Below are 24,179 nucleotides of genomic sequence, written 5' to 3'. Positions count from 1 at the left end.
TTCAAAGGACCCGAATTAGGTATCTTTTTATAATCTCCTCTATGGAAAGGAGGATATATTAAATTTGTCATTCGGTTTGTAACACCTATAAATATTCGTCGTAGACCCCATAAAGAATATACAATCATGATCATAGTTGATTTAATGATTTCCACTTATCTGTCTTTTGAAGTCACGACTGCTCTATCTCCATAATCAATAAAGCTGCGAAGCGGGAATCCTTTATTAGGTAAGATTAATAGTATACTATAACTATAAAAAATTGTGGTAAAGCTTAATTTCACATTTCAGTCCTGGCCATACCTATAAAGGGCAAAATTTGTTTAAATTTCTCTTTAGATATTTATAATCAATAAAAAATCCTCTTTGTCAATATATTAGTTATATTATTATTAATTATTAATTGATTTCATTTAAAAACTACTAAAAATAAAAATATTTTGTTATTTTTCCTTCTATAAATTTAAAAGTTTCATTTGATTTGCAAAAAGTTTCATTTCGGTTGCAAATGGTTTCATTTTGGTTGCAAAAGGTTTCATTTCCGCTGCAAACGGTTTCATTTCCACTGCAAAAGGTTTCATTTCCACTGCAAAAGGTTTCAATTCCACTGCAAAAGGTTTCATTTCCGCTGCAAAAAGTTTCATTTGAATTGCAAAAGGTTTCATTTAATCTGAAAATGCTATATGTGGTCTTCCTAGATCTGGAACCAATATTTTCCAAAGACCTATAATCTCTCAGAAGTGGCAAAAGATTAACATTTATTATTGGTTTTTGACTGAAACGCATCTATATGAGATACAGACATTTGACTATATTCGTAAACGAAATACTCAGAAGTGCGTCTTTCCTGTATTTGTGAATTCTCGAAAAAGTCTCTGGAATGGACATTTTCGTATTTTGTCTACAAAAGTTGGCAAACTATTTCACACATTGAATATTTTTGGATGGCCATCCAAAACTGCTTGGCTTTTGCAATGTCCGGTAACCCCCTTTCAATTGTGCGTGAGGATCGGGCGATAATTACGACCTGCCGACAATTTTGCAGTTTTTTGGTCCATTTCAACCCCTAAATATATGGCGATCATCTCCAAAAAGAGTAGGCATCTATTCTGACCCTCATCTTATCCCCATGCAAAATTTCGTAAGGATCGGGCCATAAATGCGATCTGTATATGATATCCTGATATCCTAACTACTTAGTTTTGTTAGCTGTAGAAATATTACCAAATGTTTAATTCAAAATGAAAATATGCCAAAAATATGACAAATTTGAAAAAATATGAGAAAATTTTACGAAATCAATATTTTCATCTTTAGAGAGATATTTTTATGCGATTTTTTTAGACGTTTTTTCTTTCCTGCCAAGAGGCCATTCTGAATTAATGAGAACTGTCGAAATCAGTTCAGGCGTTCTCGACATATAAGAGATCTTTCAAGCATATCTTCTTTGATAGACATATATATCGCACATATTTTGCTATATATCCGATTTGTTGGATGTTAACATCAATGTAAAGGTCAGAAGTAACCTTGTCATGGCTTTGTGATTTCGCCGGGATTTAAAATATTCGCGGTTTAATGAAAAATTTTGAATTTTTTCAACACAAAATATATGGTCTATTTTACCCGCTAAATATAGGCTTCTTCCCCGTCCTAAACTCTAGCTACATGCGAAATTCCGCGTCGATTGGTCTATAATTGCGACCTGTATAACTACTGCAAAATCCGACATTTTTTCAGTATTTGGTCCATTTCAACCCCTAAACATTTGGCGATCATCTCAAAAAGAAATAGGGTTCTATTCTGGCCCAACCCCGACCTCCATTCCAAATTTCGTGAAGATCGGGTTATAATTGCGACCTGTAGAGTGATTACAAATTAACATGGACAGACGGACAGACGGACAGACGGACGGACGGACATACATAGCTAGATCGACTCAGCTCGGCGAGCTAGGAAGATCCATATATACTTTCCTATATGGGAATCCAATATTTCGAGGTGTTACATAAATTCTGGCCCAATCAAACTTATAATACCCCCAACACATAGTGTTGTAGGGTATAATAAATAAATAAATAAATAAATAAATAAAATTTGTTAAAAATTCTGAAAAATCATCAAAATGGCGAATACAGGGACCGTTATATCGGGGCCATTAGGACACATGGACCCATTAGGAACTTCAAATCTAATCATCAAAATACCGAATATCGGGAGGTACCGTTAATCAAAATATGGAATATAGGGAGGTACCGTTATATGGGGGATATAAGAAGACGTGGACCTACATACAAAATTTTTAGGCATAGGCTGTGGTACCCATTACGAACTTCGAATACAAAATTTGAAACAATTCCGGTTAATAATGTCGTTCAAATCGTCAAAATACCGAATATCGGGAGGTACCGTTATATGGGGGCTATACGATATCGTGGACCTATACAGAAAATACTCTTCCAGGAGGTAGAGTACACAGAAGGAACTCGCTGTGAATTTTCAGACAATTCCATTAAAAATTTGGTTACAATCATCAAAATACGTAATATCGGGGGTACAAAAAAAAAAAAAAAAAAAAAAAAAAAAAATTAGCTATCTATCTTAATTCGATTTGACTCTAGCGTGATTACAACAGACGGACAGACGAACGGAGAGTGATGAATCGTCTTAAAATTTTACGCTAATCGAGAATATATATACTTTGCTAGGTCTACAATTATTATTTCGATAAGTTAGAAACGGAATGACAAACATAATACAGGGCGAGATAAAAAACTGCAACAAAGTCAAACGCCATAATTTTAAAATTTTTTAAAATGAAATGAAAGCAAAATATGTCGGAAATAGCATACAATTTTAGAATAACTTTAGATTTGTTCGAATTGGTCACCCTTGCCACGAATTATTGGTATCCGCAGATCTTGGTGGCCATTATGCGCCAAAAATGAAGCGAGGAACCTCTTGGCTGGCGCGTGTTAAGTGCGATGGTTCTGAGTCCTGATGGAATGTCCAAGGTATGCGGCCAAAATGTTTGCATGCCCAAGGCTTTAATACACCCTCTACAATACTTTCGCGAAAATATTCGGCATTTATTCTGATGCCACGGCCGATTAATAGGAGCGGAGAGCGACCATCGGCTGTTATGGCGGCCCACACTATCACCATGGCCGGCGCTTGAGTTCTGGTGGCCAACCGAAGGTGCACATTTTCAGCTGACATCTTTGGCAAGTAAACACGATCATTTTGTTTGTTTACAAACTGTTGGACAACGAATGTTTTCCCATCGGTGACGGAGAAAACCGAATTCGGCAGTTCACCACTTTCGGCCAAGCGAAGTAACTCTTTACCTCTTTTGAGTCTATTTTTTTTCTTTTGCGGTGTTAGTTCTTGTACTTTTAGGAATTTCAATGGCTTTACCCCGAGCTCATTTTTCGATATAAGCCGAATGAAATAGTGCGATATGTTCAGCTCACGAGCTATTTTTCGGCCACGGCTTCATTACTTTTCGAACCATTTCTGCTGATGTTTCTGTTTTCTTCCGCCTACTTCCTTGACGTCGGCTAGGCTACCAATATCACGGTAACGAGCGATGGTACGAGACACAAAAGATTTATTCACATTTAAATGCTGGAGTTCTCTAACGATAGCCATTTGTGGTTTTCCAGCCAAATATAAAGAAATCACACTATCACACGCTTGAATAAATCCAGAATAATTTTTTTTCTGGAAAATTCTCACCAAAATGCTTTTGTACGCTTGTAAACAATATAATGAACTAACACTGGAATATTTTTAACAGCTGTCAAACGGAGTGGCTTAGAAATTACAGTGTCTGAAGTTTGTTGCAGGTTTTTCATCTCACCTTGTATATGGGACCTATATCCAAATCTGAACCTATCTTTTTAAAATTTGGCAGAGTCATATCCGAGCTCTATAATATATCTGGGACCATATCACTGTTGGCTTGTGAGGGACTTTAAACATATATATCGGAGCTATAGCTATATCTAAACCGATTTACACTAAATTTGAGGTACCGTTTTATAGGATGAATTCAGTCGTAATTGCCAAAATCTGGTCCATTTAGGCTGATATTGGCCATTTTGTGCACAATAAACCTGACATCGTATGGGAGCTATAATCTGAACCGATCTCGATCAAATTAGACAGAGGTATTTTCGAGCAGTATCTGATGTCCGGTACCAAATATCATTCTTCTGGGGTACGTATTGTGCATGTGAGGGACTTACCCTCATTCTAAATCAGATGAAACCAATGCATGGAAGCTATAGCTATATTTGAACCGAACTGACATGCATAAATCGACTCAGGAAGTGATTCTATGAAGATCCTCAAAAGTAACTATGGGTCTATCTCGCTTCCTTCTCCATGTTACAAACAAATGCACAAAGACATAATAGCTTACCACTGTGAAGAAATAAAACACATTCTTGTTAAAAACTTGACCATATTCTGTAATTTATTTTTTCGATAACAAAAATTTATCGATATTCGAGATTCAAAATAAATATGACGCTTGTATTGCAACTTAGAAAAAAATATTTGTTTTCTCTGTTTTTTTTTTCTTTCATTTTTTACATAAATAACAAAAATAAAATACTTTCGATTAATGAGTGAGTATACGACGACATGACATAACTGGATAATTTTGGCGAGAGAGAGAGCGCAATTGAGATGACTAATACAACTAAAGAAGTAAAATGACTTATAATTAAAAATAAACATAATTATCCAATAAAAACATTTGTGCTTCGAGAAAGATAAATACAAAAACAAAAAAATAAAATCTCATCGTTTTTTTCTTCGCTCTTCATTCATTCATTCTTTCATTAGATAACTATTGTTGTTGTTATTTGCGGTGATTGAGTGGGTGGGTGTGTGTGTGTGAGTGTTAGTGAGTGACATGACTATTATTATTGCCTTTCATTTCTATTTCATTTCACCGCTAAATGACGATAAATGTTCTCCATCATCTTCTGAGCCATCTTCATCTTGTGTCGGCTGACTCAAGGATAACTTCTCAAATTTGGGCATTGCGGCCAGTTTCTGTTTGCCACCAAAGACATCAATGAATTCCGCATCCGGATTTATTGGGAGATCGGGTGCATCATTAACGGCAATGTCATTGGACAAATCAACTGGTTCCACGTCATAGACATCGATGTCATTGCTTAAGTCATTATTTTCTTTATTCGGTGCTGAGCCCCACTCATCATAGAATGTGGGATGCATGTCGGCGGCCTCATCCTCATCGTCGGAGGAGGAGGAAATATCTTCACGGGGCTTGGTGCGTATGGCAGCAGAAGCGCCGGCATCATAATTGGAGTGTTTCACATCTTCGTCATCCTCGTCATCGCTGCTGTCGAATTCATTCCGTCTATCCGAAAACTCTTCAGCATTATTCAAGGCGGACGATTCATTTAAGTTGTCATTTACATCCTCGGCATCCTCATTATTTTCAATTGTTGCACCGCCGCCATTCATCGATGATGACGACATATTGGTTTCAAATTCGTTATTTCCGTTTCCGTCGTTGTTATTTTCGTTGGCATTCAACTCTTCTTCTGCCCCAGCCTCCACCTCGTCGACACTGTTGTCTACAACGAAATTCAATTCTTCAGCATTGGTTGGCAACATTGTTGTCTCTTCCGAGTCGATGTCTTCCTTTAAGGATGTTACTGTTGTTGCTGCTGGTGTTTCGACAATGTTTTCCTTCGAGTGCTGTGTCGTGGAAGGGGGATGCAAGTGCAAGGTGCCAGAGGCGAATATGTAAGAAATTGGTGCATTATTGAAGTGGAGTGCAATTATTATTATTTTTATGTTGCGACGCAGAAGTTTGGAAGTAAATGTGGATGCAGATGTTGTTGTTTTGTTTTGTGACACAACAAAACCAATTGCATTATTTGAGAGTATCGTGGCGGGATTCCACCGTCACAGTGCAAATTATTGAATTTTTAGTTGGAGGTGTTGCAAATATGAAAAAAAAGAAGAAAAAAAAAAGAAAATAAAAGTTTAATGAGTGCAAAAAAAAAAAAATACATTTAGAAAGGGAAAATTAATAATTTTTATTTATAAATAGAAAATATTCATGGCCTAATGTGTCCTTAGATTTTTTACAAAAATATTTTTTGCAAAACTATATTTTTAGTAATTTATGTAGCAAAGTAGAGTCTTTTAAAAACCTCGTTCTGATGAGGAATAAGGGGTAATAAAGCGTGGGTAACTTTACCTTTTTAATATAAACCAGTAAGGAAAGTCTTAAAGTCGGGTGGGGCCTACTTTATGATACCCTACACCACTTTTCTAATTTAGTAGAGCTCCACATGACAATTAAAAGTTTTTATGGGAGAATTCAATCATACACGCTATGCTTATAATTATAATTTAAAATTCAAAGGACTAAATATGCCGAAGCATTTGTATCTTTTAAATTCGGACTTGTATTGCCCATTTAGTATATATGGGAGCTATATCCAAATCTGAACCGATCTTGATAAAATTTAACAAAGATATTTCTGAGCTGTATTCCCTATATTTTCCTAAATATTGTTGTTACAGAGTGCATATTACGGCTGCGGAAGACAAAAATAACAAATGGGAAGAAAAATATATATGGGAGCTATAGCTATATCTGAACCGATCTTCACCAAATTTGACATACTAGCTTCTAGACTCAATTCGGTCGTAAGTGCCAAATTATATCCCATTTGGACAAAAATTAGACGTTTGGTGCACAATAAAACCTAAATCAGACGAAGTTATATATGGGAGCTATATACAAATCTGAACCGATCTCGATAAAATTTAGCAAATGTATTTCTGAGCTGTATTGTATACAGAGTGCATATATATATATATATATAGAGATGTATTGTATACAGAGTGCATATTACGGCTGCGGAGGACAAAAATAACAAATCCGATGAACAATATATATGGGAGTTATAGCTATATCTGAACCGATTTCGATCAAATTTGGCATACTTATTTTCAGGCCTAATTTGGTTGTATGTGCCAAATTCCATAATATTCGGGCTGATATTACACATTTGGTGCACAATAAAAGGCTAATCGGACGAAGATATATATGGGAGCTAAATCTAATTTTTTACCGATTATCTCCAATTTCAATAGGGTTCGTCCTTGGGCCAAACAAATGATCTGTGCAAAATTTCATCTGGATCGGGCAATAAATGCGAACTGTACTTTGTTTACAAAAATACATGGACAGACGGACGGACATGCATAAATCGACTCAGAATGTGATTCTATGCCGATCATCAAAAGGAACTTGTGGTGTAGGGTATAAAAATTTAAGAAAGCATATTTGATGCATATTTTCTCGTTTTTTGTAAAAAAGTTTACTTTTTTCGGGTTAGCCTTACAGAGACCTTATAAAAAAGTCTATATCGAAATGTATAGTCATTACACAGGGTGAGATGCAGAAACTGAAACCAACTTCAGACTGCTGTCATTTCCAAGCCACTCGGCCGACAGCTGTTAAAATTATTCCAGTGACAGCTAATTATTAGTGTGATTCCTTTATATTTGGCTATCATTAGAGCACTCCAGCATTTAAATGTGAATAAATCTTTTGTGTCTCGTACCATCGCTCGTTACTCGGTCGGTGATACTGGTAGCGTAGCCCGACGTCAAGAAAATGGACGGAAACAAGCAGCAACATCAGCAGAAATGGTTCAAAAAGTAAAGAAACGACTTGTGAGCTGAGCATATCGCAAAATTCCATTTGGCAAATATTGGAAAATGAACTCGTAGTAAAGCCATTGAAATTCCAAAAAAGTGTCAGAACTTACACCGCAACAGAAAGAAAATAGACTCAAAAGAGCTAAAGAGTTGCTTCGCTTGGCCGAAAGTGTTGAACTGCCGAATTTGGTTTTCTCCGATGAGAAAACATTCGTTGCCCAGCAGTTTGTAAACAAACAAAATTATCGTGTTTACTTGCCAAAGAGGTCAGCTGAAAATATGCACCCTTGGTTGGCCACCAGAATTCAAGCGCCGGCCATGGTGGTGATGGTGTGTGCCGCCATAACAGCCGATGGTCGCTCTCTGCTCGTATTAATCGACCGTGGCTCAGAAAAAATGCCGAGTATTTTCGCGAAGTATTCTGGAGGCTGTATTAAAGCATTGCGCACGCAAACATTTTGGCCGCAGACATTGGATATTCCAACAGGACTCAGGACCATCGCACTAATTCCCAGCGCAAAATGGCCACAAAAATCTCCGGATAATAATCCCTTGGACTATTGTGTCTGGAGTATTTTGGAAAGCAATGTTGGCATAGCCGCAGAGCAACATTCGGGCAGCAAGTCCATAATTCGTGCCAAGTGTGACCAATTCGAACAAATCTAGAGTTATTCTAAAATTTGATGCTGTTTCCGATATTTTTGCTTTCATCCAATTAAGATTAAACAAGAAAATGTAAAAATTATGACGTTCGACTTTGTTGCAGTTTTTAATCTCACCCTGCTTATATATATTTAGTATTTTGATGATCTTCGCCAAATTCTTTTTTGCACAGATTTGTCTTATATTTGGTATTTGTAGGCCATAATGGGTTGTAGCGTCGGTGGCGTAACATAGTATATATAGGTCCACATTTTGGCATAGCCCCCATATAACGCTACCTCCCGATATTCGGTATTTTGATTATTTTTGCCACATTTGTCCACGGATTTGTCTAAATATTGGTATTTGTAGTTTTTAATGGGTTCTCGCTCCAGTGGCAGAACTGGATCCATATTTTCCCATTGCCGCCATATAACGGTACCCATCGATATCCGATATTACTAGTCCCATTTACCCACATAATTGTTATAAATTTGGTATTTTAGAAGATTTGATATATGACAATCCTTGAAGTATATAATTGCCTATAGAGGTTCTCGTTTTGGTATGGCACCATATAACGGCCTCACTCACTGTATGGGTTTTTGATAAATTTAACTGCATTATGCAAACGGTCTCAATGTTAATTGAATATTAAAGTGAAACACACTTGAATTCAGATACTTTTATATAAAAATGTTTCCTTTACCCTAAGGTGGAGGATGTTAAAAGTTCAGAAGGGCCGAACTTAATTTTGTTTTTACATATTTATAATTAAATTTTTTAAGCGCCCTGTTCTTCATCCAACTCCTGTCTTACTTTCCAACTGAGAAGAACAAATATTATTAAATGTATAAATAAATAAAAATTAGATGAAGAAGAGCAATTCGCAAGCATTACTAGCTAACACATCGCCTCCGTGGCGCAATTGGCTAGCGCGTTCGGCTGTTAACCGAAAGGTTGGTGGTTCGAGCCCACCCGGGGGCGCAAATTTTTTTTCTACATTTTTAAGTTTTTCCAAAGTCAACATGATTTTACTTAAAGTACACCTCTACAATGTTATTTATATTAGAGAAAACAAAAATTCAGTTGATGTTAACTGCTACTGGCTTTTGTATGGACATGTTGTTGTTTAGAATATATTTTTAATATTTTCTAAATAATATACATATTTTGAACGAAATATTATGGGTGGGAGGTACATATTCTTGCAACATTAATATGGGTAACAGTGAAAGTCCGCATTGGCACAATATTTTATTTCAGTTCACAAGTTTAGATGGGTCCTTTTGATATACATATTGGAAACAAAAAGTTTTTGTATAATTAACCCAAGGTTAATTTCCAAAATTTTTTTCAAATCACTTTAAGGGTGTTTTTCCATGTTTTCGACACTGTATAAAAATCCAGAACACTTTTTGTGGATTTGTCATCAACCCAAACATTAGTATTCAAAACATTATCCTTCACGTTGGTTTAACACATTACAAAATTTGTTTTTAAAAGCCGACTCTTTTTATGTTTCTTTTTTTTTCTTATACTTTTTTTTAAATTACCTTTACGTTTGATTTATTTTTATTAACCGTTAAATGCGTTGATGTATTTAAAAAGAGCTCTTGATGTTGACAAATAAATTTCCTGAAATTAACTGTGAGCCGAGAGTAATTCATGAATGGCTTTTATATAATTTCATTGGGTATGAGTAAGAACTGTTTAATTAAGAGAGTCTGACGACGAACACAAGCTTAAATTCTCTTATAAATGTGGGCTCTTTACTAAAAATAATATTGTTGGAGTATTTCAAATACTGTAGATAATATTGTTGATACCCAACAAGACTATACTTTGAAGGTATAATAATTTTGATTGGACATAAAATTTGGTAATACGTCGAAATCTTGGTCTTGTACCCTTCATATATTATAGCGATCATTACATCTATCTACCTATGTATACACCCATCGGTTGATCTCAGTTAATTTATAATTAACCTACATGTCACAATTACGGTCCGATACTTACCAAATTTGGTATGGAGTTAGGGTCAGAATAGAAGTCTATCGCTTCTGAAGGAACGGACTAAAAACATGATTTTTTTTCAGATTCAGTACTATTCATATAATTTAGTACACATTTGCGAAGCCACCTGTATATCTGAATCCCTCTCAACAACAAATACCAACAGTGACATCCATCTCAAACTTCAGCTCTTTAACTTCCCCCATTATCAAAATTAGTTTAATTTAAACCAATTTCATATTTCAACCACAGACCCCAGTAGTGACATCTACATCAAATTTCAGAATTACAGCTCTTTTCTTTCACACAATACCAAATAAAGAAAAACTTAGCGCTTTTCGTACAATTATAGTACATATTTCCACAACATATCTATCAGCAATGATTTCAGCAAAGTCCTCAATATCAATTTTAGGAATTCAAGCTCTATCCTTTCACCAATACCCAATTTTTTTACACTTAGTACTTTTCGTACAGTTATAGTACACATTTTCAAAACCAATTTCAAATTTCAATTCCAGCTACCAACAGAGATCTAAATATCAAATTTTAGAATTCCAACATTATCCCTTCACTCAATATCAAATATAGTACTTTTTGAACAATTATAGTGCGCTTTTTCAAATTAATCTCTATAACTCAACCTCAGATACCAAAAGTGAAGTCAATATCAAATTTCAGGATTTAGTACTATTAAGTACAACTATAGTATATATTTCCAAAACCGCCTCCATATCTCAACACCAGATACCAAGAGAGATAGCTCAATATTAAATTTCGGGATTCCAGCTCTATAGATTCACTCAATACAAAATGTAGCACCATTCAGTACTTTTCGTAAAAGTATAGTACACATTTTCAAAAAAAAATTCCATATCTCAATACCAGATTCCAACGGATACCTAAATATCAAATTTAAAGATTTCAGTTCTATCCTTTTACCAAATACAAAGTACTACCGTTAATACTTTTCGTACAAATATACAACTTTAAACTCTATTCCTTCACCCAATAACAAATTTAGTACTATTTAGTACTTTTCATAAAGTTATTATGCACATTTTTAAAACAACGATCACATCTTAAACACAGATACCAACACAGACCTCATTATCAAATTTCGAGATTACAGCCCTATACCTTCACCGTATACCAAATTTAGTATTACTAGTACACATAAGTACGAATTTCCAAAGTTTCCTACATGCCCCAATCCTACACTCCCACAGTAATCCTAATTCCATATTTTAGGATTCCACGCCTGTTGATTCGCCCAAATAGAAAATGTACTTTATTTAGTACATATAAGTTAAAATTTCCAAAACCACCTTCATATCCCAATATTAAACTCTGGCAGTTATCTTATTTCCTATTTTCAGGATACCAGCTCTATTCGTAAACCCAAATCCAAATTGTACCAAATTTAGTACCATGGTACTAAAGTGTAGTACAAAGTTTCATAACTACATAATCATATCTTCCGTCCAACAGAAATCTTCTCCCAAAATTAAAAATTGTACTAAATTTAGTATAATTTAGTACAAATAAGTACGAATTTCCAAAACTACCTACATTCCTCAGTCCTAGAATGCAATATTAATTTTTTTCTAAATTTCAGAATTCCAGCTTTATTAATTCACTCAAATCGAAAATGTACCAAATTTAGTACTATTTCGTACTTTTCGTGCACATAAGTACAAAATTCGAAAACTTCCTCCATATCTCAATCCTACACTGCACCAGTATTGTTAGCTTCAAATTTCAGAATTCTAGCTCTATTAGTCAACTTGCACTAAATTAAGTACCGTTTAGTACTTTTCATACACATTTACATTTAAACATTTCCAAAACTACCTCGTGACATTGACTGTGCTCCTTAACCTTGATTCCCATTCGAAATATCAAGTTTTTAGCTCTAGCAGTTCACATAATACGAAATGGTACCAAAAATATAGTACATTTTAGTTCTTTCGTGAACTTTTTGTGGGTATTTCTAAAAACCCTTTGGTACATTTATCATACACTCCATAAGTGACCCTTAATGGAAAATCAAGAGTTCTAGCTCTACTGTTTCCTAAACTAAAAAGGGTACCATATGTAGTACCTTTTAGTACTTTTTGTACCGTTCTTCCCTTCGGACCACCCAAAATTTCAAGATTTTTGCTTCAGCCGTTTTGTTTCGGTAATTTCCTCAAATACAAAGGGTACCATATTTAGTATCTTTTCATAATTTTCGTTGCGTTCAAGAACGAGTTTTCAAACTCAAAGCCTTATCAACACTGACTCTCTAACGACAAATATTAAGTTATTTTAAAACAAAACGAACACCAAAACCGTTTTGGAAAAAATAATTGGGAACATAGTACAATGTGGATAAGAAAATAAAATATATTTCGATTTACTTTAAATAAATATTATATTATTATATTATCTTACGTTCAAGGAATGGTGCTGCTGTTGTAGGCATATTTTCAATAATCTATGCATTAAGACCGCAATTGCGGTTGAGTTCTATTTAAATAATATTTATTTATATTGAGTTCATGCAATTGCATATCGTTTTTCCATGACCTTTTGATGTCATCTTGGTTTTTAAGATAATAAAATGTAGAATACATATCTTAACAATGAATGATGTCAGGTAAATTGGGAAAACCTTTCCCATTCATTAAATCAAGTACATGCGAACTCAAAAGGTGTCTTTTCAACACCTCAGATTCATACTCTTCATTGTACGTTCTTTCATTGTCGCAGTTGTAGTCAACAATTAAAAGAAGAGAATAATATAAAAGAGAAAATGCATTGTTAAATCTTCATCTCTTTTCGGCATATTTATTAAAAACTAAGAGATGTTTCAAGCTCACATTTGGAATAGAGCTTTCAGCTCTTTGTGTATTACTGTCGAGTTTCTCTTAAAAACAAAACTCTTTAAGCTCAGACAACAACAATGTGTTATTCATCCATTTTGTTTATGGTGATCTCTTTCATGTACCCAAGCCTAGCTGTTAACAAGCATAGCGTCAAATAAGCTAAATATATCGCATGGCGCTGTTTGGTATGCATGAATCATCGCATGCTTCGAGACAATAGATCGGTGTTCCTCAATGTGCGTTTGAATATTAAAATTTACGGAACAAAATAAAAACAAACAAGAAAAAAACATCATTTGATGGATTATTAATTGTCAACGAGGTGGGAATATACATGTCGTAAAGTAATGAGAGAGATATTTATATTAAAAATAATAATATTTATAATAATTATTAATAATACTAATAATATGGAGTATCTATATTTTAACAAATTTTCACTGCTTTTCATTAAATACGGTCATATTGCTTGAAAATCCGGCGGACCGTTAAATTTGAACTATTTCAAATTGAAACTTTGAATTTAAATTAAAGTTAATATGAATATGTGTGTGTATGAAATTAGAATTCGAACACGGTAATCCGAACATAGGCCTTATTTAAATTTCCACGTATACTTAATGTGGTTGGCTATATTACTTATACGTCTAGAGGTGCTCCTTGTAAGGTTTTAAAGATCTTTAAAGCTTTTGTTGCTATCATTTATTTAATTCCTAAAATTTATACAACACCCTCGTATTTCATTTGTATGATTGACCGCACTGAGATTTTACAAAATGAAGTCACTACAGTATGACCGCTGTTGTCATGCTTAAAATTCCAATGAAGCACTGATGATGATGATGTTGTTGTTGGGTCGCATGAGGATTTCTAAGAATTCTGATTGATTTGTTCAAGCTGCAGACAAGAAATGCATGTAATGCGTTCTCATAGAGAATGCATCATGGAATTTCCATGACGGAAGCGAAACTAGGGTAAATTGGAAGAACAATTATGAGTTATTGTAAAAAACTATTGCTCTTGACATACATCTTTTTCTATGAAGACCACCGCATATCAATAGGGAGACACTGATGCTCTCGTCGTCCTTTGAAACATCCTGGCTCACCAGCTCGTCTATGGGGACTCCCTGGATCACCATCTCGTCTATGGGGACTCCCTGGGTCACCAGCTCGACTATGGAGACTCCCTGGGTCACCAGCTCGTCTATAAAGACTGTCTGGCTCATCAGCTCGTCCTTCTTTAAAGACTCCCTGGCTCACCAGCTCGTCTATAAAAACTCCCTGGCTCACTACCTCATTTATAAAGACTACCTGGCTCACTAGTTCTTCTCTTGAGATTTCCCGGCATTCAGCTCGTCTATTGACACTCCTTAGCCTATAGCTCGTTTATCTAGACTCACTGGTCTTCAGCTCGTCTATTGAGACTCTCTGACCTTCAGCTTGTCTCTTAAGACTCTCTCGCCTTCAGCTCGTCTCTTGAGACTCCCTGGGTCACCAGCTCGTCTATAGAGACTCCCTGGCTCACCAACTCTTCTATAAAGACTCCCTCGGTCACCAGCTCATTTATAAAGACTGCCTGGCTCACTAGTTCTTCTCTTGAGATTCCCCGGCATTCAACTCGTCTATTGACACTCCTTAGCCTATAGCTCGTTTATCTAGACTCTCTGGCCTTCAGCTCGTCTCTTGAGACTTCCTGGCCTTCAGCTCGTCTCTTGAGACTTCCTGGCCTTCAGCTCGTCTATTGAGACTCCCTGGCCCTCAGCCCGTCTATTGAGACTCCCTGGCCTTCAGCTTGTCTATTGGGACTCCTTGGCCTTCAGCTCGTCTATTGTGACTCCCTGGCCTTCAGTTCGTCTATTAAGACTCTCAGGCCTTCAGCTCTTTTATTGAGACTCCCAGGGCTTCAGCTCGTCTATTGAGACTCCCTGGCCTTCAGCTCGTCCATTGAGACTCCCTGGCCTCTAACTCGTATGTCGAGACTCCTCCTCTATTGAGACTACTTGACCTTCAGCTCATCTATTGAGACACCAGCTCGTCTATGGAGACTCCCTGGCCTTCAGATTGTCTATTGGGACTCCCTGGCCCTCAGCTCGTTTATTGAGACTCCCTGGCCTTCAACTCTATTGGGACTCATGACCTGCGACTCCCCGACCTTAAGTTCATCATTGGAAACTTCTTTACCATCAGATACTTCAATTCGTCGTCTTTCGTAACTCTTTGAGACTACAGGTAATTTGTCGAGTTTTTCTAAGATTCCAGCTCTTCTTCTTGAGACTACCTGACCCTTTAGCTTGTCTGAGGTAGTCTGTCAAGACTTTCTGAAACTCCAATCGAGATTATTTTAGAATCCAGCTCGTTTGCCGATACTTCCTGAGATTCCAGCTCGTCTATCGAAACTCAATAGATAGTTTATCGAAACTTCATTACCCTTCAAATGGTCCATAGAGACAACAAAGGCCCATCAGCACGGCATTCAGCTTTCCGACTGCCTAGCCTTCATCTCGTGCATATCGAATCAAGCTTGTTCCAAATTGACTGTTTCGCCTCCAGATCATCTATATGGAATATTTTGCCTTAATATCGATTATTTGGCCTCAAAACTCCGTGGCCTCCAGCTTGTCTCTGTGTAGAGACACCATGGCCTAGCAGCTCGTTTTGTCAATATGGACACTCTGACCCATCAGTTCGTCTATTTGTAGGTTCTTTCTGACCCTAACTTACAGCAGCGCCTCATCGAGTTGGCTTTCGCTAGAACCTTCATTATGTCTTGTGGTGACGGAAGACCTTTGTTAGGTCTTTTAAGGGGAGATGCGTTTCGTTAGGTCTACTAGGGCAAGAAAACTTTTTTCAGGTATTCTGAGGACGGAAGTCGTTCATTAGGCATACTGGGGATGAAATACCTTTATCTGGTCTTCTGTAAAGAGAAAATCTTCACTGGGTCTTCCTGGCACAGAAGACTTTCGACAGGTCCTCTGTGGACAGATGACTTAAGTCAGGTCTTTCGAGAACGAAAGACCTTCGTCAGGTCTTCTGGGGATGAAAGAACTTCGACAGGTCTTCCAAGTACAACAAAGCATATGTAAGCCTATTATCAGAAGATCTTTTGTTGGTTATCTATAAAATGTGAGTACCGATTATGACTTTGGAGGGTGCCAACTAACGACAAATTTAAACAGACTAAGTCAGCCAACCTTAAAGCCATATTCATCAGATGCCAAGACTCATCTTTGGCTAAGTACAGTACACTCTTGTGCATGCAACTCATACCCCAGGAAAATTCTCATCAAAGTCTACCTTAATTGTTCTCCTGCTCCAGCAGTTCCATAGAGGCTTGCCATAATCTGGCTCATAATATCGTTGGTAAATACTTTTCGGTCTAACTCTTTAGCCCTTTTCCCATTGCCCTTCAGCTCATCTATTAAGTCTCCATGCCTCCACCTTTCCTATGACATTTTCCTGCCCTTCAGCTTGCCTTTGGAGATTGTCTGTCCCTTTATCATCTTTATACCCCTTGGAGCTCGTACATGACCTCCTTCGGACCTCATATATATAAATCTTCTTGGAACACATTTATGGTCCCTTTTAAGCCTTGTCTATAACCACCCTTTAAGTTCACCTGCAGACATCCGCATAATTATTCTATAACCTACCTTTGGGCTTCCCTAGAGGCCCTCTTTTATTTCATCTATATCCTCCGTTTTGAGTTTGTATGTAAGCCCAATTTAAGCTCTTGTATAACATCTTTTTATGCTCATCTCTTGAAGTATAACACCTTCGAGCTCCTCATCAATATTAAACCCGTAATCACTGCCCTTTAATTGTGTAGATGGCTTATTCAGATTTATATAAATATAATAATTTAGAATTAAATCTCTAGTGTTTAAAAATAGCTCCTAAAAAAATTAATAATCATTTAAAAAATGTGACAGCGATTATTGTCTGTAGTTTTTTTTCTGGTTACTTCCCATAATTTTTTATCAAATAGTCATTGGTTTTTTATTAATTGCTAAACAACAACAACTGAGGATATGCAAATATTTTAAAAATGAATATTTAATTAGATGCAAAGAATGATATGTTTAATTTTGCTCATGGTAAATATTAGTTGGTGTGTATGTTTGTTCATACAAACATACACAAGTATATATTTACATATATCACTTGCAGATAGTTACCAGAATTGATACCCTATAATTCAAGTTGAGAAAAGTTTAAAAATTAAATGATTTGTTTACTCTGCTTACTGATGTGGAAATATTGAAATTTCCAATACTTCTGACAAATACCTATGTTCATGCTTTATCGATGGAGGAACATATAGAGTATATTGTTCGGTAATTTATAATACCCTTTCCCAAATACCTAATATACAGAGTGAGATGAAAAAAAATGCAACCAACTTCAGACTACTGTCATTCCTAAGCCACTCGTCCGACAGCTCTTAAAATTATCCCAGTGACAGCTCATTATATTGTTTACAAGCTGACAAAAGCATTTTGGTTAGAATTTTCCAGAAAGAAAGTTATTCGTGCTGGAATTCAGCAACATCAGCGAAAAGAAGCATCGAAGATCGAAACCCTCGTCGCAGTGGCCGAAAATGGCTCGTGAGCTGAACATATCACAATATTCCATTCGGCAAATATTGAAAAATAAGCTCGGGGTAAAGCCATTGAAATTCCAAACAAGTTAAAAAGCAGCAAGTTCGGCCGGGCCGAACTTTGAATACCCTCCACCATTTGGAATGAATTTGGAAATTTCCAAAAAATAAAATCCTTAAAAAATTCTGTTAAAATTTTAAAAATACCGAATGTAGCCGTTATATTGGGGTCTATACGACGTGGACCTACATAGGCATTGTTCGTCATAAGCATTACCATATTCAAATTCGAAACTTGATATATACGGTGAATAATGTAGTTAAATTCATCAAAATATAGTATTTAGGGAGGTACCGTTATATCAGAGCTGTGCGAAGACCTGGGCAGCATAGACAATTTTTTGTCATAGGCTGTAGCATCCATTACGAACTTAAAATTCAACATCGCAAACAATTTCGGTGGTTATTGTCCCTAAACTCGTTAAAATACCGAAGATAGGAAGGTATTGATATATGGGCTGCAGGAAGGTACGAAGACCTGGGCTGCATACACAATTTTCTGTCATAGGCTGTAGTATCCATTACGAACTCTAAATACGTAATTAGAAACAATTCCGGTGAATAATGACACTAAAAACATCAAAATACCGAATATTGGGAGGTACCGTTATATGGGGGCTATACGAAGACGTGAACCTGCACAGACAATTTTCTGTCTTAGGCTGTAGTATCCATTTCGAACTTCATATACCAAATTTGAAACAATTCCGGTGAGTAAATTCGCTAAAATCATCAAAATACCGAATATCGAAAGGTACCGTTATATAGGGGCTATACGAAGACGTGGACCTGCACAGACAATTTTCTGTCATAGGCTGTAGTATCCATTACGAACTTCAAATACCAAATTTGAAACAATTCTGGTGTAAAGTGTTCATAAAATCATTAAAATACCGAATATCGAGAGGTACCGTTATATGGGGGCTATATGAATACGTTGACCTGCACAGACAATTTTCTGTCATAGGCTGTAGTATCCATTACGAACTTCAAATACCTAATTTGAAACAATTCCGGTGAATAATGTCGCTAAAATCATCAAAATACCGAATATCGGGAGGTACCGTTATACTAAGACGTGGACCTACATGGCCCTTTTTCAATACCAAAAGTCCACATTCGATTGACGATTATTTTGAAGTTCGATTAATCTACTTTCATTTTGCGTTTTGAGTTCATATTTCAAAACTCCATTAAAATACCGCTCTTTCGCCATCAACATTGCCACGCCATCTCATTATATGTATTAATATTAACATTAACGCACACACAAAAAACTATATTTAATTAATTCAAATATCAGACATTCAGTTATTATTGCATTTCATTTCATTTGTATCCTTGTAGTTGTTGTTGTCTTGTTTTTTTTTTCTCTGTATTTGTTGTTACAGTTCATCTGTATTGGCGAAAAAACAACAACAACTTATTTATATCTGATTCGAAATGTCAATAATTAATTTATTTTTTATGTTTATGTCCATTCGATTTCTCTCTTTTTTTGCCAAACTCGGACATCAAAGCTAATTGAATTAAATAATAATAATAACATCAACGGTAATACAAAGTCGATATTCTAGTTATAAAAATGTTAATAATAAAAGTTATGTTTAATCAAGCCACTGCTGCATTAAAAAAAGTATTTCAATGAAATTATGTGATTTTCTATTGTTGGGCTTTTTTGGGAGCAGAGGTTTGCGGAAATTGATTCGATTACACAGGTTAACAAATTGTTATAATATAATTAGTAAGAATGCAAGTAATTTTTGGGATTTTCTTTTTTTTTTTTTTCATCAGCTTAGTAGGGACCACAGATTTTCCTGAAAATTTCGAAGTATACTACAACATAGCCTAAAGGTAACAAAATCCACTTGGAACTGGTGATATAGTATCAGAATCGGAGGTACCTCTCAAAAATTTAGATTTTTAATGCACATATCTATTGACCGATTACAGATATAGTTTTCAAATTTAGAAAGAGTGACCGGATTTGATCAGAAAGAAAAAATTGCAAAATTATATTAAAATCGGTTCAGTTTTGGATTTAGGTCCCATATATTTTTTCGACTGATTTCACATATTTGATGCACCAAACATGATACGTATGTCCGATTCCAACGAAATTCGTGATGAGTGACTAAATTAGGTACAAGAATAAATTTCGTTTATTTGATGCACAAAACACGACATTCATGTTCGATTCTAGTGAAATTTGAAATGTGTGACGGGATTAGATCAGAAAATAGATTTGTCAAATTATAGTGAAATCGGTTCAGATTTGGATATAGCTCCCATATATATGTTCGGCCGATTTCACATATTTGATGCACCAGACAAGATACCTCGAATTCTTTAATTGCAACATGTTCTTGTTTTTCTCATGGTCAACTGAGAGCTTTTTGTTTCTTTACGCATTAAAGAATTACAATAATTACAATACAATAGGCGGACTTTATGATACCCTGCACCACTTTGCATACATAGCAGAGCTACATATAACAGATATACGCTTTTATGGGGAATTTATGAGAATTAAAACATACCAAATATGATACTTTCGAAGCGTATTAGTAATCAAAATGGGAGCTATATCCAAATCTGAACCGATCTTGATAAAATTCGGCAAATCTATTTCTGCTCTGTTTTACATAGATTTACCTGAACACCGTTGCCACGCAGTGCATATTACTGTTGTGGAGGCTAAATTTAACAAATCGGATGAAGAATGTATCTGAACCGATTTTTACCAAATTTGACACGTTTATATCTATGCTCAATTTGATTGTATGTGCCAAAATCCTATTTGGACTAATATTACACATTTGATACACAATAAAAGGCAAATCGGGCGAAGATATGTATGGGAGCTATATCTAAATTTTGACCGATTATCTCCAATATCAATACGGTTCGTCCTTGGGTCGAACAAATTATTTGTACAAAATTTCATCGCGTTAGGGAAAATAATGTGATCTGTACTTTGTTTACAAAACCACATGGACAGACGGACGGACTTGCAGAAACCGACCCAGAAGGTGATTCTATGCAGATCATCAAAAGGAAATATGGGTCTAACTCCCTAAGAGGTTATTCAAAGAAGGCAGGCAATTTACAGTCTATTATATTTGAAATTCAGTTGCCTTAACAAAATTCCTTAATTGTTTTATTTCATTTACCATGATCTGATTTAGGTCTGGATCTCTAAGAATTGGGATCTGAGAGTTTGCTATATCGTTACCTCTAATTCCCGCATGACCTTTTATCCATATTATGCGTACTAAGCCGTATTGGGGATAGTTGTTGATTGTGTGAATTTGCTGCTAAGGATGTTATAGCATTTATAGCGATTTTACTATCCGTTAGGACTAAACTCCTGATGGCGGGCCTCGTATTGACATTAAGCTAGTTCGGGCACTCTACAATCGGCCGGAACCCCCCTCGAAGGATCGTATTATGATCTGGCAGAACGGAAAGATATTACGGTATATTGTTCCTCAATAAAAAGTCCCAGTCCCGCTCTATCCTCTTAGAACTGAGCCGTCTGTATAACAACAGACGTCGATAACCGAGTCTCTTGTGGTCCTATACAAGGTTTCCCATTGATTCTCCCGTTATTACATGCAAATTTTTTTGGTGTCACGCGGCCTGAGCTGCCCAAATGTTGCTTTGCTGTATATCAACCTTGCCTTCCAAAATACTCCAGACACAATAATCCAACGGATTGGTATCCGGAGATTTTGGTGGCCATTATGCGCTGGAAATGAAGCGAGGAACCTTCTTTGTAACCATTCTTGGGTGGCGCGTGCTGAGTCCTGTTGGAATGTCCAAGGTCTGCGGACAAAATGTTTATGTGCCCAAGGCTTTAATACACCCTCCAGAATATTTTCGCGATAATATTCGGCATTTATTCTGATGCCACGGTCCGTTAATAAGAGCGGAGAGCTACCATCGGCTGTTATGGCGGCCCACACCGTCACCATGGCCGGGGCTTGAGTTCTGGTGGCCAACCGAAGGTGCATATTTTCAGCTGACCTTTTCGGCAAGTAAACACGATTATTTTGTTTCTTTACAAACTACTCGACAACCAATGTTTTCTCATCGGAGAAAACCAAATTCGGCTGTTCACCACTTTTGGCCAAGCGAAGCAACTCTTCAGCTCTTTTGAGTCTATTTTCTTTCTGTTGCGGTGTAAGTTCTTAAACTTTTTGGAATTTCAATGGCTATATCCCGAGCTCATTTTCCAATATTTGCAGAATGGAATATTGCGATATGTTCAGCTCACGAGCCATTTTTCGGCCACTGCCATCCGGGTTCCTATCAAGTCGCTTCTCTACTTTTCGAAGAATTTCTGCTGATGTTGTTGTTTTCTTCCGTCCACTTCCTTGACGTCGGGCTACGCTACCAGTATCACGGTAACGAGCGATGGTACGAGACACAAAAGATTTATTTACATTAAAATTCTGGAGTGCTCTAATAATAGTCTCTTGTGGTTTTCCAGCCAAATATAAAGAAATCACACTATCACGCTTGAATTCCATCACGAATAACTTTTTTTCTGCAACATTCTCACCAAAAGGCTTTTGTACGCTTGTTAACAATATTCTGAGCTGTCAATAGAATAATTTTAACAGCTGTCGCACGAGTGGCTTAGAAATGACAGCAGTCTAAATTGATTGTATATTATAATACTGCCTGAAGTTTGGTATTCCTAAGAATGTTACAACATTTGTACTTAAGCATGTGCGGCTTTCAGTACACAGAACATATTTTCCAAATATTGATAGTTTTGTTACCACCATAAATTAAAACAAGTGGAAGATTTTGACTATCTTTATGACTGCATAAGTTCACATAAAAATTCACTTTTATGTTGCAATCAAGGTGAGGAAATACTATTGCACTTATTGAGTTTGATATTTCTTTCTAGAACTTCTAATTGAGCCTGCCATATAACTTCACTTCTATCTCTTCTCCTTGTGTAGAACCTTATCCCACCAATTTCACCAAGGATTCAAGGTTATATTGGATTCAAGCTTATTTCCGTCTAATGTAAATAGAAATAGCTTCTCAATTATTTTGAAAACAAATTCACTCGAATTGTTATTGAATCTTTGTTATTGCAAATATATTTGATTCCATCGAATTTGTTTAAAAATCAGTCAGTCACACTCTAATAGTAAATCCTCTACAAAGAGGGCATAAAAAAGAATTTCTTATTTACATTATTGCTCTGTTCCAGACCCTGCAAGAATCTACTATTTTCCCATTTTTTTAATGCCATAAAGGGAAGATCGGTTATCCTAGTAAAAATGTTACATTCTTATAGTTCTGGAACAGACTAAAGGTGTACTGAAGGAAATTCTGCGTTTGGGTTTGATTCAAGATTCTTTTTAAATTCAATTCTAATTTCGCCAAAAATGGCTAATTTTACTTTGGCCACAAATTTGTTGTACAGTATAATAAACTATATACTTTCAAAATAAGAATATCACCTTAGGCATATGCTGTCACAAAAATATAAGTTTTAAATCATCATTTTAGCCTGTCATCCACATGTAAAGTTGTGTAATTAAATAATTAAGCAACATGAAAAAAAATCAATAACACTTATTTGTTTTTGTCAGATTTCGTTTGGGCTTCAGGTTTAACAAAATATTTATATTATTAAATTATATGGTAATAATTCATTTAAAAATTCTATTATTGGCAAGTAATAATTTGCAGGATCCCCCTCTGCGGTGCTTGAAAAGGAATGCTGCTGTGGTTGAAATTGATTTGAAATGACTTTGTTTTTTTTTTTTTTTGGCAAGAATACCTTTTTTTAATATGAAATGTAAAAAATGTAAAATGCATAAAGTACATACTGAATGTATGCACCTGTTTATGTGCATGTGTGTGTTTTAGTGTGTTTGGAAGGGTAAGTGTTTCTTTCCTCTCCCATTGCCAACTACTTAGCAAATAACCTTTTCCATTCGTCCTCCTCCTCACAACTCATTAATATTAAAATATCAAAAAGTTTAGTTTTTGCTCACTTTGTTTTCGTTTTTTTTTCTTCTTCGTCCACAAGCATTTTTAAGTAGTTTTAATTTCCATTTTGTTTTTATTGTAGCTGATGTTTGCTTTTTTGTGTGTGTGTGAACAATTTCGATTTTCCTTTCCATTACCTTACTTCTCGTTGCTAATTTTAGTCAAGTGTTCGCCGTGGATTGCAAGTGGAGAGGAAAAAACTCTAATTGAAAACAGAGAGAACTTATTTGAAATATTTTT

General features: G+C 35.8%; 1 protein-coding gene and 1 non-coding gene across 3 annotated transcripts in view; one reads left to right on the top strand and one right to left on the bottom strand.

Moving 5' to 3' along the window:
• Window positions 1-4,745: 4,745 nt before the first annotated feature.
• LOC109614160 (GATOR complex protein WDR24-like) overlaps window positions 4,746-24,179 on the bottom strand; it is a 186,213-nt gene continuing 166,779 nt past the window's right edge. For both annotated transcript variants that reach the window (XM_059120289.1, XM_059120288.1), the window contains exon 6: window positions 4,746-5,742. In XM_059120289.1, coding sequence (XP_058976272.1) covers window positions 4,951-5,742 — 792 coding nt within the window. In that variant the 3' untranslated portion in view covers window positions 4,746-4,950. The remainder of the gene's footprint in view (window positions 5,743-24,179) is intronic.
• On the top strand, window positions 9,281-9,354 carry TRNAN-GUU (transfer RNA asparagine (anticodon GUU)). The gene has a single exon. It is a non-coding gene; the product is annotated as a tRNA-Asn (tRNA).

This window comes from Musca domestica, unplaced genomic scaffold, assembly GCF_030504385.1.
Source record: "Musca domestica strain aabys unplaced genomic scaffold, Musca_domestica.polishedcontigs.V.1.1 165, whole genome shotgun sequence".
Classification (NCBI taxonomy): Eukaryota; Metazoa; Arthropoda; class Insecta; order Diptera; family Muscidae; genus Musca; species Musca domestica.
This window is presented reverse-complemented; position numbering and strand designations above follow the sequence as displayed.